At 41.2% G+C, this 15,364-nt stretch overlaps 1 protein-coding gene across 1 annotated transcript in view; it reads right to left on the reverse strand.

Moving 5' to 3' along the window:
* Positions 1-4,168: 4,168 nt before the first annotated feature.
* The window catches only part of LOC149281820 (GTPase-activating Rap/Ran-GAP domain-like protein 3), a 58,797-nt gene continuing 47,601 nt past the window's right edge, over positions 4,169-15,364 (reverse strand). The window contains exons 19-29 of the mRNA XM_089498942.1: positions 13,937-14,035; positions 12,464-12,580; positions 11,221-11,396; positions 10,653-10,811; positions 9,073-9,139; positions 8,637-8,744; positions 8,197-8,315; positions 7,752-7,887; positions 5,324-5,533; positions 4,583-4,700; positions 4,169-4,337 (exon numbers count right to left, since the gene is read on the reverse strand). Coding sequence (XP_089355068.1) covers positions 4,169-4,337; positions 4,583-4,700; positions 5,324-5,533; positions 7,752-7,887; positions 8,197-8,315; positions 8,637-8,744; positions 9,073-9,139; positions 10,653-10,811; positions 11,221-11,396; positions 12,464-12,580; positions 13,937-14,035 — 1,478 coding nt within the window. The remainder of the gene's footprint in view (positions 4,338-4,582; positions 4,701-5,323; positions 5,534-7,751; positions 7,888-8,196; positions 8,316-8,636; positions 8,745-9,072; positions 9,140-10,652; positions 10,812-11,220; positions 11,397-12,463; positions 12,581-13,936; positions 14,036-15,364) is intronic.

Raw genomic sequence — 15,364 nt, forward strand, 5'->3', positions numbered from 1 at the left:
AGTCATATGAATCCATGCATTTGCTCTATTTTGGCCCCCTGGCTATTTGCCTTTAAAGAGCCTTAGTCTATCGCATGCATCTCCTGCAAGTCCTGCAGTTCTCTAATATGCATTGATCATTGGTGAGGCTGCAGATCGTCCCATTAAGGTTACCCTTCACACTGGTAAGTAATGGGTTAAACACAAAGTTACCGTAAAAAAAAAAAAAAATTACTGTATTGGATTGTTTCATCCCCCCCCCCTAATCTGTGTTCCTTTAAGGGGCGATAATATGTACTGCTATATTTCCAAGAAATGTGAATGAATGTGTAATTCTGTTACATAGCCAATTACTGTTATTGGATTCTGTGTAGCTTAATATCTGTTATCTGGGTCAATGATAAGCTATATAAATAAACACACCTTGTTATCTACTTTATTGGAAAAAAGAAAAGAATATCAGAGTATTTATTTGCCAATTTTGTGACATTTTTATCATGATTTTAAGCTGTTTATATCTCAACATGTATATGTAATGATCTAATATGGCCACAAGGTGGCGCCATGGGCATTTAGTAATTTGCTGGCATTTTTATCTTTTATTTATATAGCGCCAACAGTTTCTGTAGCGCATCTTGCAGTCCGGTATGGATTCAAAGGGTCCGATAAAGCTACAACCGACAGACTAAGATCAACCGACCACATTAGGGGGGGGGGGGAAAGAGGACCCTGCTGGCAAGCTTATATTTTCTGTACTTGGTAAAAAATAATAATAATAATAAAAAAATCCCCAATAAACCTGTGGTTAAAACTGTGTAAATTAAGGTAGGCTTCCGAAGATAATATTGCAACTTTTTTTTTTTGGGGGGGAGAACACTGGTTCCTTGGGGGGGGGGAAGTAAATTTCTGCCTTGGTGATACACTCTCAAACCAATAAAAAAAACTCGAGATGAAATATCATAAATATTTATTACATATCAAGAACAATAGTACCTACCTCCACAGCAGTGATCCCACAGCACTTAAAATATTATTGTAATTATTTTTTTTTAAATATTTTTTTTTACAGGCCACATTTGAAACACAAAACATTTACAATATCACTTGGCATTAGAAACAATGGCAATACAATATATTTTAAGACACTTGGTGGTATTTTTTTTATGTGTTTTTTTTATATCACAGAGGTTTTAAGAACAGTCTACCAGTACATAATTAAAAGTTACAAAACCACTGCTAAGATTTCAGGGTTATCAGGAAAACAATGAAACGACAAAAAACTCCCAAAAAACAAAACAAAAAAAACTAATTTGTACAAACCTCGGCATCTTTAACATTTTTTTTTCCCATACAACAAGTTAAATATTTATTAATAAATAACAAATCTGCAAAAATATTCCCATTTTTTTAATATTTTTTCTTTTTTTTTTTTTTTTTTTTTAAATGTTCTCCTCAAGGCTCATAGTAGTGTTTATCAGAGTTCACATTGAAACAGGTAAACAAGAGGTCGTCCAATTTTTTTGTTCAAGTGCAAGAGCAGGGGTAATGGGTGAAGCAGGCATGCATTATACGGGCGATGCTGTAGGGATGTCACAATTCCACACAATCCCCCCCCAACTCCCCATTAATCTGGTAGGTTTCACAATACTTGCAGGTTTCCTCCCCAACGCGTTCCACTTATTTGGCATCTTGCTTATTTAAAAAAAATAAGGATAGCTTAAACTCTTACTTTTGTATTGGATCAATAAGAATTGTCATGTAATGTAAGGAAGTTTTCGATGTATCGGATGGACAGAGAGGTAGATCAATGGAACAGCCTCCCAGCAGAAGTGGTAGAGGGTAATACAGTGAGGGTATTAAACATGTATGGGATAGGCATGCGGCTCCTGAATCTAAGACGAGACCAACGACTGATTAAGGTTTGAGTCTTTACAGCAGGATGGGGCCAATGGGGGGGGTGATCTGCCGGCAAATTCTGTTTCTATTGATAGTTTGGGGAAGACGATGGAAGGAATATCATGTGATTCTAGATTAACGGGTCCTTTGGTTAAGGGGTTTATTCACTAAACCAGGAGTTGCAGATGAGTTGAAGTATTCCGTTTCATCAACTAAACTTTGGATTATGAAGGACCATGCCTGGTAGGCTTTCCCCAACGTTGGGTTGAGTTGGAACTCAATATGTCCAGAGGATTCGTGTCTTCGCAGGGCTCCTTCGCACCCTTCATAATCCACAGTTAACTCGGGGAGAAGAAATCTTGTAACTCACCTGAAAATCGAGGTTCGGTGACCTTGCCAGGGTCTGCAGCCGAAGGTCCGCTTCACCGGAGACTAATTTGATGGGATCGCTTTCACCTTAATGGGTCACTTCTGGCATCAGAGTTAACTCTGTCTTCTCTTACGGAACCTCAACTAAGGTTAAATCTACAATAACTGACACATTAACTAAAACCCCCAACTGTTACATGTCGAGAACCTTGAGCGCCCGTCCTGCTTTGCGGTGGCAAGCGGCCATTGTCTACATTTTCAGCAGTTGATTGCAGCTGAAATGGCCTCTTTCTTGTCATACTATACAATACACTAATATTATGTATATAAAAATATCTATTCTAACTTATAATACGGAAAACAGACGACTTTTGACTTTTGCTAAGGGCCAGAGGCGATAAATCAGCAATTACACGATCGCTGAACTACAAGCCCTTGAGCCTCTGATCCAAGAATATATATATAAATATATATATATATATATATATATATAAATATATATATAACTTTATATATATATTTTAATAAATAATGTAATATAATTTTAATGAAAAAAATAGATTTTTAGGCTTAGTGATTTATTTATTTTTTAATCTGTAGTAAAGTCTCCTACGTTATAGTTGAAGACAAAAATGCCTCTAAAATCATTAATCAGTCTTTTTTTCGTGTTTTTAGACCTCTGGCTGCCATTAAGTTAAAGCAGAGTTAGAAAGGAGGCAAAACATAAACCAAGAAAATAAGAAAAAAAAATAAAATAAAAACAAAGCAAAACCCTGGAAAGCTCCCTGTCTGCTCTCTTTATTTGGATAATCTTGCTACTCTGTATCAAGGTCCCCCCCAAAAAAATAAAAAACAGAAGTCAGGAAGACTACATCTTATTAATATATCAAAGATACCAAACTCCATATAACACTAATACATATATATATCCCCGTATACAGAAATATATTCCTAATAAAAGAGTCATTGCGAGGACACCCAAGAAACCGTATGGATATTCCGGTCTTATTATTGGTTTTATGTCTTAAGGGAAGGAACGATGTAAGACACGCGGTGGATCCTTGGCACGTTTAGCGAGAAGTTAGCGATATGGACGCCAACGGCACGTATCTGGTTTCTTGGCTACTTCTTACGTCAGTAAAGACACGTCTACGAGTAAGACTTTAAAGCACAAAGTACGTACGTCGCTTGGACTCCTGGCCATTGGCTCTGTCTGAGTTACCACCTCCCGTTCTTTTGCTACAAAACGCTGAGGTATAAACGGAGGGGGGGAGGGGAGAGTAACAATTAGCAGCTATAATTCTTATTATGGACAAAGCATTGTTATTTGTTTAAATAAAATAAAAAATCTTCCTAACACACGCCGTTAAGTTACACCTTGGCAGAGGTGGCCAACTAGCCCTTTTTCCGTGCTGCCGGCACAGAAAGAGTTAAAGGAACTAGCTTGCCCTTGTATATCGGGTTATGATCAGCTGTAACCCTTTGGGTGCCAGAGTAGTGTGTGTGGGTGAAGGGTTCATTCTACACCCTCAGGCACAGAATGGGATTAGATTGACGCCCCCCCCCCCCCCTTGGAGATCCATTGACCTGTTCTTGTGCCAGACCATAACCGAAAATGTTCTCTGAGCCTAGCGAACAGCTATGGAAGCAATAAATGCAGTTCTAATACCTTAATGACCCTTTAAACTGTGAACTGTTAAGGTCAAAGTGGTAGAGAGAGAGAGGTGGATCAATAAATTTAGAGTGTTCTAGACCTGGAACTCTAGTGACTTCCTACTGTCCTGTGGTGAGTCTCGGACATTCTATTCTCCGCCTGATAGCAACGTGCTGTATTGTGACATTCCTACAGAGCCTCGACATTTGTTAGAAAGGGAGGGGATATATAAGGACGGGGGGGGTGGGGGTGGGGTTACTGAGATTGTCTTCACTTTAGGTCAACAATGTCCTCGTCGAATGAAGGAACCACTTGAAAGGGGCTGCTGCTGCTGTTAAAAATTGGGCTTTCCTCCACGCTGATATTAGTGTCTGGATCCGAACTGGTGGAATAGTGGCGCTGTCCCTCAGAACTGCTTTCGAAAGAGCCTGAATGTATTCTGTAGGTGGAAGAAAAAGGATGGATTAATAATATCTGTCCTTCATAGGAATTGACTTCCCGGTTTCTCCTCTGGTGGACTCATCTAAGTTTGGAGTTAGGGATAGCATTGACTTGAGATATTTGACCCATTTTGGTTCGCAGCCAAGTCATCTATGTGAACACAGATCTCGAGAAGGAGGATAATCTGCCCAACGACGAGACCCTTCCTGGTGGAACCAAGTCTCGGGCCGGAGCGTCACCTACCGGTCGGTACTTGTTGATCTCACGGCTTCCTGTTTTGATTCTTCTTCCGCCTGTTTCCTAGCGAGCTTCTTCTGTTTATGGTACAATTCAGATTTGGAGGTGGGTTCTCCGGACAGGCCTGGTAATCGGATCAAATGTGAATATGAAGTTTGTAAAACGTTTCATTGAGTTTTTGGAACTCGATCTACAACCATTACTCGTCAAAACAGAAACAAGCGAGCTCAACCCAATGTGGAACAAGCCGAGATAGGGGGCCGCATAGGAGCCGACCCTGCCCTCTATAGAGGTCCAAGTACTGGACTCCATCGGACATGGAGGACACAGTGATGAAAGGGGAGGAAAAATGGCAGCATCTTCTCTCGGCTCATGCTCCTTCTCTTTTATTGGGGTAGGAATAATAATAATTCTTGGCCAAACTTAAACCCACATCATCTGCCCACCTCTATAGAAAAGGTAGACTATATGCAACCAAAAGCAGGTAGAATGTCCTCATTTCTTGCCCATACAACGTTCTACAATAGAACCCTGACCCGAATTTTACTTCCATACTTATCAAGCCTTAAATCTGGTTCCGCCAGGGGTATATAGACCTATAATAGATAGATCTATGTTGCCCCAGAGAATCTGCTTCTCCCATTGACTGCACAGAAGTCTAATTCTACATTAGAACATTAGACCCCATCCCAATGTAATGTACAGAAATCAAAAGTATAATAAAATTATTTTAGGGCGCGATATTACCCAATAATTCTTTCCTTGTCCTGCTCGCTATCTCTTTGATCTCCATGCGGGATAACGACAGCGAGTGCGTAACGGGAATGCAGGCGATGCTGGCGGACGTCGGGGTTGTGATGACCTTGGGGACTAACGGTGACTTTAAAGGTCGCTCGATGCTTCTTCCGACCAAGTTGCTCAGAGGAATCTTGTAAATATTCTTGGACTGCACCTCGCCTGTTAGAAAGACAAACGACAAATATAAGGAAAGAGAACGCTTTCTATGTCATTCTTGTAATTTTATAATTTAATTGTTCTGCTGTATGATGTAAGAGATCATTTATAGAATATTTGGTGTTTATGATCCCAGTATTGTGGTTCTGGGTGTCACCGTGGATCATATGTTGGATGGAGAGGGATGTCAGCCATTTTTTTTGTTTGTGAAATGTTGACATTTCGGGGTTTTTTCTTTTGTCGGCTTGCGGTACGGGGAGAATATGATTTCTGCAAATTAGACCGGACAGGATTTAATTATGGAAGCGCGCATGTTCTCAACCCTGCTCACCTTTTGGCATTTAAATCGTAAAATATCCTGGATTTGACGTGATGCATCAAGATCTGTTACGCGTGTGCCAGTGGGCTAGCAAAAATATTTATTCAATTATATGCCTGTTGTTTTTTTGTATTATTGTTTTGGAGATAAAAATACCCCACGCCAGTCTAATCGATTAAAACCAACATGAATCAAATGCTGGATCATTTTTCCTCTTATGCCTCGTAAGATCACCAACACGGTCTACATCTTTTACACGTATGTAAAAAAAATATAGGTGCCAAATATTCAACATTTTTCAAATGTCATTTACAAAATTCTCCCCTGATGCCCCTCTTTTCTAGGCGGTCAGAATGTTTGCTGGGTATGAGGGTATCGCAGGGTTCTACAGCCCTAAAAGCCCCCATAATGTGTATAGAAACAGCAGAAAACGGCTTAATAAATAAAATGCGGTCAAAAAACCTACCAACAGGCGGCAAACTCGTACAAAAAGTCTTGGGTTCACTTAAACATGTCCTTGTTTTTGAAAGAAACGCAATTTTTTTACCATTAAAATAACATGAAATGGATCAGAAATCCAGCGCAGACGGGGTTAATGTTGTAAATGACTATTGTAGCCGGAAGAGATGGAATCTCTTCATAGGCGCTCATCACTCTTTATCACTCCCATCACTCCTGTGTTCCAATGGCCATTTATCACTCCCATCACTCCTGTGTTCCAATGGCCTTTTATCACTCCCATCACTCCTGTGTTCCAATGGCCCTTTATCACTCCCATCACACCTGGGTTCCAATGGCCCTTTATCACTCCCATCACTCCTGTGTTCCAATGGCCTTTTATCACTCCCATCAATCCTGTGTTCCAATGGCCCTTTATCACTCCCATCACTCCTGTGTTCCAATGGCCCTTTATCACTCCCATCACTCCTGTGTTCCAATGGCCCTTTATCACTCCCATCACTCCTGGGTTCCAGTGGCCCTTTATCACTCCCATCACTCCTGGGTTCCAATGGCCCTTTATCATTCCCATCACTCCTGTGTTCCAATGGCCCTTTATCACTCCCATCACTCCTGGGTTCCAGTGGCCCTTTATCACTCCCATCACTCCTGGGTTCCAATGGCCCTTTATCATTCCCATCACTCCTGTGTTCCAATGGCCCTTTATCACTCCCATCACACCTGGGTTCCAATGGCCCTTTATCACTCCCATCACTCCTGGGTTCCAGTGGCCCTTTATCACTCCCATCACTCTTGTGTTCTAATGGCCCTTTATCACTCCCATCACTCCTGTGTTCCAATGGCACGTTGTGTTCGCTGATCCAAGTTTAAGTTTAAAAGGCTAACTGATGGTTAGGAAACCCTTTTGTAATTATGTTACAGCCAGAAATTTCCTGGTTTTTCAAGTGACCCCAAAACTTTTGAACGGCTGTGTATACCTATTAACGCCCTGCCATATGTGTATATTATGAGGTAGGGATTTAAAAAAGGTATCTATTTCTTATTTTAATCTTTAAAATCCAACATCCGTCTGCAGCGAGTGATAAAATCTAATCTCAGATACGTTGCGAAGGCCTCTACTGACAGGTGGAGAAATAAAATAAAATTGCTCCAGGCATTCACACCATCACAGGTAGGATGTGATACCCCCGAGGGTATATTTTTTCCCCAAACAGCAGCCCTACTTAATGGGTATAAAATACTTCACATTAACCGCATTCAGGACCGAGAGGCTGAGCTCACGATGGAAAAAACGCAAGACTTGGTGGGAAGCCGTGGATATTTTGAGGTTTTTTCCACGGCAAAAATGTTCGATGTCACAATGTGAGAAATTCTCAATGTATAAACATTTTTTTGCATCTCTTGATAGGTTGTCAGGTATAAAATCTGAACTCGGCTATTTACCTTCTGCTGGAGACGAGGGAAATGGCGGCAGGTCGTAGCCCGTGGGGGTCTGCGGGGAGCTATGAGAGCTGGTGTCCTTTGAACTGCTGTTGGATGACGATATGACGGCGGCTGTCGCTTTAAAATAAATATCTGACTGGAAAAGAGAAGGATTGTGGAGTTTAATGTAACCTCTTGAAACATATATCTTGAGTCGCTCCATGCCTCCTGCCGCAGGGGCGGCTGGGGTTCCTCATGTCAGTATGAAGAACCCTAAATAACCCCAGAAAAGCAAGGTTAAATCGATGATGTCATTATAATAGGAGGAAAACAGCCATGGACATGGAGCAGGTGGACATCGGTGGAATAGACGTGGACTGGTAGAAGATGACATTGTGATGGCTGACAACCCCCAAGTATATGCTAAAGATCACCGTATACGTTATGAAAGTTTAAAAAATCTTACCCTGGACGCCACAAGCTGCAGTTCGGGAACAACGGCAGTGTGGACCAAATTGCCGTTGACCACCAATCTGATTTCTATGGAGTCCGTAGTGAAAGCCAGAATGTACGGGAACGCACAGACTGTAGAAGAGCGGGAAACGCCACATCGTGTCATAAGAATATGCAGAAATGTCATATTTAATATAAAATTTAATTCTAACACTAACTATAGAACTATCACGTGTTGTATGGAGCTTGTACAACGGGCAGCATGCAGCTCCAATGATGTTAAACCAACACGTACTATGAAGCATCATGTGAATTGTAGTCCATCGTCTGCCAAGATGCATGTTGGATAGATTAGTGATGGTGACCCTTCAGAGCTGAGGTGCTATGGATGGACTACAGTTCTCATGATGTTTTGACAGCTGGAGGATCTGTGAATAAGATCTGGGCGCTTACCGACGGAGTTAGGAACTTGGTTCCAGCTGAAATGGAAGTCGGATGCCGACGGCTGGATCAGAGGGGAGCCGCCGTTGAATGGACTCACCTTCTTGTAGCAGCAAATATCTGTAATACACAAAAGATCCTGACTTTTGCTGCCAACACATAAAGATTGGGGCCGGTGTTTAAAGGAAATAGGATCTGGTGTAAAGGAAAGATACATTTTCAATTGATACTGTAACATAGTAACAGAGCACTTTGGGTAAAAAAAAAGACCTTAGTCCATCATCGGACCAGCAACAGCATCCAACGTAAAAGTGCCCTTCAAAATTCAAATAATCCTTAAATTATTATTTTTGGTATGCCTTTTGAAACCGTATTTAATAAACATGGGTTAAATTAGAGGTAGAAGTTGGAGTAAAACACGTTCCGACGTATATATTCTCACACTTACAGTTATAGCAGAGCAGTAACCCGGCTTCCCCGTCTTCGTACACATCAATAGCTGCAACAAAATGAACCTGCAATGATAATGTGTAAGGGCTAGTGCTCAAAGTGGATATTTTAGGATACAGCACCGAGTATAGGTGACCCCTATGCACGATGTATTGGTGATAAGTATACGGCGCCCATCGCCAAAAATATTTACTCAACTGGTTCTCCTCAAAAAGGACCTCAAAGAACCACCAACCTTCCTGGATTTAGAGATGGCCTTATGGTTATATAGATAGAAACCAGGACCGTTATGCACCTCTGGCCTAATGATAATATAACCCAAGCACACCTGGTTTACAGAAAGTCCCTCGTATGGAATTTCGTATCCTATGATCTCTACTTGGGTCAAACGCAACAGGACCCTCGGTGCCAACGGACCTAAAAGTTGTGATTTTGGAGGAAACCCAAAGCTGACTCTCTGTCGGCCACTTTGTCCTAACTATTTAGGACAACTCTATAAAGTTCTGATTCGGATGGCAGATAGGTAGGAGCCTATCAGGCGTAAGTTTATTGTATGGTAGTGGTGCCCTTGTAGACAAGAGTCTGACATAAGCCCTGCCCACTTTTGACTATGCTCCGCCCATTTTTGCCCACGTGCTGCATTTTAACACTTAAATAATTTGCATATTATATGGGAACTGGTCCCATATAATATGCAAATTATTGAAGTGTTAAAATGTATTTTTTTCTTTTACCATAAGAAATGGCTGACGGCGTCTTTTGGGTTACATGAAAAGCTATCTCGTTGGGAAGTTTGAAAAAAAGGCTCTTATCACCATAGCAACCAACGGAATATTCCAATCAGCGGGGACTTACCATCGGTTGCTATGGCAACGAGACTACATTTCAAAAATTTAGCAAAGTTATCAAGGTTCGCTAGACGGGGAAGGGGTTAAATGTTGTTTACCCATACAAATGCTCGGGCAGTTATCTCGGCAGCTCACCCCGAAAAAACAGCACGGTTTGCGCACCGTCTGTTTGATAACACAGCCGTCGACACGTATTTATAGAGCAGAATAAATGAAGCGGTTACTTAGCAATAGAATAAATAAGTAGAAGGCGAGCTGAACGCCATAAGACGGAACGGAACATAATGACAGTGTTCCGCTCGCTCGTGATCGCACAGAAAGGGGCTGAAATGATGGCATGGTGGTCTCTTTTTCAGAAGCCACCTGTGCAGCTGAGCCGCCAATTATAAGAAAAGAGTTCATGACGGGTAGCTTTTCCCTGCCTGTTACCCTAACCAGCTCCATAGCTGCGTACGCTATAGAACGTTCCATGCAATGGCTCTACGTAACTTAACAGCGGTCTAACAGAGGAGGACGTAGCTAACACCCTTTAGGAAGAGCACGCTGGCATTGGGAGACGTCTCACGCTGGTTTTGTACCCCATATAACGTAGCACAGCCACCGATAAACAATAAACTTGGTGGGCGCTTAGAGTTGGAGTTGCATATAGTGACGTTGGTGATGAATTTGATGAACGGCTAATATCAAGAGCAGCTCCAACCAAAATCCTTTAAATCAAAAGGAGTCTTACCCTACTCGCATCCACGTGATGCAGTCGGCAGGACTCTCCCGTGCTCTCGTTCACCAAGTCGAACTGGTGTTTGTACGCGACGCAGATCATGTTGTCATTATCCCCAGTTGGCCCGTCCACCAGGGTCATCACGACTGGAGGGTCCGACAGACAAATCTCCTGCGGGCAGACAAGAGATCACATACCTAAGTCATTATTTTATTTATTTGTGATATTATAGGAAAAAAGAAAAATCAGAAATAAAACTTTGGACACATTTTGTATAAAAAAAGTTGCTTCGTTGCCCCAGGAACTGAAGGAATATTTCCTCCAATACCGTGGTTATACACCGACCACTTCCCAAACTTAGCACCGGCATCCCTTTGCTAGATGGGTGGAATGGTTCTTATCTGTCGGTTCATTGTTTATATGTTTCTTTTATTTCTGGACCACAGACCTCTAAATGATATGGGATACGGAATAGTACAGCATTCATTATTTATTGCCTTTCTAAAACTCTACAGATTGAGGGGCTACAAAGAAGACCATGAAGAAGACCGTCAGAAGACACGTTTAAATGTCAGCTCACCCTGATGTACTGGAATTCCTCCACCGGCGAGTCAGTAGAAGGTGAGTTGACGGGGATGCCGGTAAACGAGTTGAGTGGGTTGTGTTTCCGGGTTATCAGCAGCAGTTTGTTCCTTATGGCCACGACGATTCTCAGCTCGCTGCTGTGGTGGGTGTTGGTAGCGTACATGTGGCACCCTGGCGGGAGATGGGAAAAAAAACAAATGTGTCGTGAACTAGAGAAAACAAAAACATTCAGATCCACATAAGTGTTATTGTAATTGATATTTAAAGCTCTAATAGATGACATTGCCAGTGGAAGATGCCATGTGGATGACCATCGGTGAGGGCTATGGAAGCATCGCCTGAGTTGTAGAATTCTCAACAATGAGAAATCTAGATATGTAAGAACACTCGGAACCCGCATTGAGCAGTGACAACTCTTCTGGGTGCCTCAACTAAAGTCTACCCAGCCTGAGCACATCAGACAAGTCCTCCGTTAAATCCATGATGAGAGATCTCAGGAGAAGAAAAGAGTTTGTAGGCCACAACCTGTTGACCACAATCTGTCGACCAAAACCCACTGAAGTATCTGACACTAGACTATGCCAAATACATTTACCTGAATATTTCACGTTCATTAGGCTCCACCAAAGTGTATGACTATATTAAAATAAGAATATTATAGCAGTTTTGCTGAGAATTTCCTTAAAAATCCAAATTTTTCCCTTAACATATAGACATTTTTTGTTCGCTTATAATTTAAGTTCTCATAGGTGATGTTCATCTTGAAAGAAAATGCTAACGCTCTACGAGACAGAATATATTATTATTTTACCCTAAGACCAGTTTTGAAACGTATTCAGGCTGATAAATAAGAAAATAAGGAGGTAATAGAAAAAAAGGAATGAATTACGAGAAGCGAGCTGGACAGAAGCCATCTTGAAAGCGTCTGTATCATTAACTACACGGGAGGCTGGCGGGGGGTTGGAGGTAAAAGGTTTCCTATGCCGTTATTACACATACACTTTTAGCTGTCGGTTCCCGCAGCTGATTGCCGGTGTCGCCGTGGGAAACGGCAGGTGGGGGAGACAGGCGTTTAAGACACGGCCAAATGTCGAGCGAGTGAATGAAAGCAACGCATGAAGACCCCATGTGACGATCGACCAAAGTCCGGCCAGATTCTCTCATCAAACTTATGGGGACTGTGAATTATTTTGTTAATGGCAATAAAAAATGTATAGAAAACTAGACTGATAACCTGCCTTTTGTCTTTTCAAGCTTATTTTCTCTGCATTCGTACTTGGTCTTCATCGCCTGTTTGTCTTCCAGCCCTTTTCTGATGGAACTGAGTCGAAAGACGTACAGTCGAGCATCCTTTCCTGGTTAAGGAGAGAGAGAATATATATAGAGAGTATATGTATATACAAAAGATAGCGATGGAGAAAAAACATCATGCCAGCTTTTTAGTTTAGTGTTTTTTTTATGCGTTTTCGCTCTGTTATCTGAGCCCCAATCTACCAACTAAATCCCCTGCCAGTGGCTAATGATTGAATAGCTCAGTTTTAATCACCCAGCCTGACTCTCTGTAATAATATACATATAGTTTTTTGTTGTTTCTTTTTTTTTGCTTTTTTAACCCTTCATTTGAATACAGCCGGAGGCGAGCGAGGGGGTATTGGACTGGAAATAGATATTTTCTTCACAAAGATCTCATCCATCAACAGCCATCAAAAGGCAGCAGTTCTTATTTGCAATGTAAATATCATAGCGGAGGTCGCTGGGCAGGTACTGAGTATACTGACAGTGTTGGGAATAAGGCAAATGCGGGATAACGTACAGCAGGTGGGAGATGGGGAATTCAGAATATTAAGTTTACCAATAAGGGGGTATTTTGTCTCATGAAAGTTCCAAAGTGTGCATATCATTAGAGTTTCTAGACATGAGAAACCCATATTATCTGTATGCCATGCCTTCCAGCTGTCCCGCTTTGCATAGGACAGTCCCAATTTCGCCCACGGGAGATACTGACCCTACCCACAAATAATCTTCTTCCAAATCAAATTTGGTTAATTATTAGAAAACCTACCAAAACTTTGATGGTTTACACTAAACCGGATCCCGTCATTTATAGGTTACTGAAGGGATCCGATATTTGATACATTAACAAAAATACAGCTTTTTATACAAACTATCTTGAAAATCATTATTCCCAAAGTGCTCTTCACATTTATCTTTCTATCAGATCTTTCCTTTCGTGAGGATTTACGTCACCGTCCCAATCTAGCGCTGGGTCGAGAGTAAGAGAGACATTGCCGCTATTATCGCCTCAAGCCCTTTGCGTTGTAAATCCCCCCAAGTGTAACAGTAATTGTTGTTTTTTATCCCATGGAGCGGTTGAGACCACAAGAGAGGTCACTCCGTGTCATCGGTATCATGGGGGCTCGGCTAGGCTTGCGTTCCAGGAAGCCGGGGTCTAACGAGACCCTCGTGGTCATGTGCAGAAAGCGTTCCCATTGATTTACCTGGAGACCCCAACGCTGACACGCGGCTACCCCAAGTTCCATTGATGAGCTGTGATCTTCAACCCCCCCCCGCAAAAGGAAAACATAGAGTTTCCAAATATTATTCTAAACAATAAGACGTAGATTACAAAAAAAAAAAAAAAAAACGGGTACAAAAAAATTAATAATAAAAAAAATAAAAAAATCGAAATGTTCTATTATTTTGATTATTACCTTTGTCCGCTCGGGTGATAAGAAGATCCAGGGTTTCCAGCACTTGGATCTGCTTGACCTGAAGAGTTTTATCGAAGACCGGAATTGACGGCTGTCCTTCTGTGACAAAAATAAATAAATAAATAAAAAAGGTTAGCGTGTGTAACGGGTTTTGACATTTAATATTCCGTGGGTTTACACAGCTGTCTTCTCTCATTTACAGGGATAAAGCGGCACGTGACGGGAATCCGATTAGCTGTTTATAACGATGTTTTGGGAAATTCAATTTCGCAATCGTAGCTTAAAAGAGACATGACACCAAAAAGAAGGAAAAAAAAAAAAACCTTAATCAGGGTATATAGAGAACCATGTTTGCATTTTTAGCAAGGATTTTTTTTTTAAAGCAGGTTTTATTAAATGGAATTTATGATCCGGAAAAAAATTCTTTAACATTTTATATTTTTTTGATAAGACGGAAAAAAAGAGAAAAAGAGAAAAGAAAGGTTTTAATGACAGATTTCTACCATGGAACGCCTTATGCCTTTAATTTCTTGCTCTAGAGTCCTGCACCAGTTATTTATTTATTTATTTATTATTTATTTATTTATTGTGGTCAATTTGGGAAGCCCTGGCCATGATCTGAATTCTGTCTTCTGATAGGCTAAGGATACTAATAAGCCAATCATCTTTAATTGAAGATTTTTTGAATTTATTTAATTCTGATTCTCTAAAATTTTTCATATCTATCCCTTTTGTGGATCTATATATATATTTTGTATATTTTTGTTAATCCCAATCCTCCTTCCATTCTTCTGGCAGCTGAAGTCGAAAGCAGCGACTCGTTCGGAGCCTTCAATAGTAGCGTCTGGAAATAAGGCGTAATTGGTCTTCTGCACATACCATTAAAAAAACAAGCGAAATAAATGAATCAATAAAAGGCCTCGAAGAACCAAAAGGCAGTTTAATGAGATGGAGGAAGCCAGTGCGGCTCTCGCTCCTTACTGCCTCGGAGAAACGGCTTCAATCGGTCCCCGGAGAGGTTTATGGGAGCTGTTCTATAAAACACGAAGCAGGAGCTACCCCCCCCAGCTCAATACGCAAACTCTTTAAAAGATCTAAGTGACAGATAATCTTTACTTCCATGTTGGATCCATTAGGGATTATATATAAATATATATATTAAATATGCAGAATTTAAGAATGTGCCGTCTTTATTGAATTTCTAGCATTGCATTAATGGCAAATCCCGGTGAATTTAGGTTATTTCCCAGCCACCCAGCTCATCTGATTTGCCCGTTTCTCTGCCCTTCTGTAAGATCTCAAACCTTACTTGGTCCTTGGTCTCATCTTATATTGAGGACGGTCTTTCTAATATTTCTAATTCAGGAGAGTAGGTGGGACGGCACCTTTAATGGCATCCCCTAGTGCGATGTTTGGGGATTATTAGCA

The sequence above is a fragment of the Sceloporus occidentalis genome, unplaced genomic scaffold, assembly GCF_023333645.1.
Source record: "Sceloporus occidentalis isolate IW3139 unplaced genomic scaffold, rSceOcc1.0.p SCAF_127, whole genome shotgun sequence".
NCBI classification, from domain to species: Eukaryota; Metazoa; Chordata; class Lepidosauria; order Squamata; family Phrynosomatidae; genus Sceloporus; species Sceloporus occidentalis.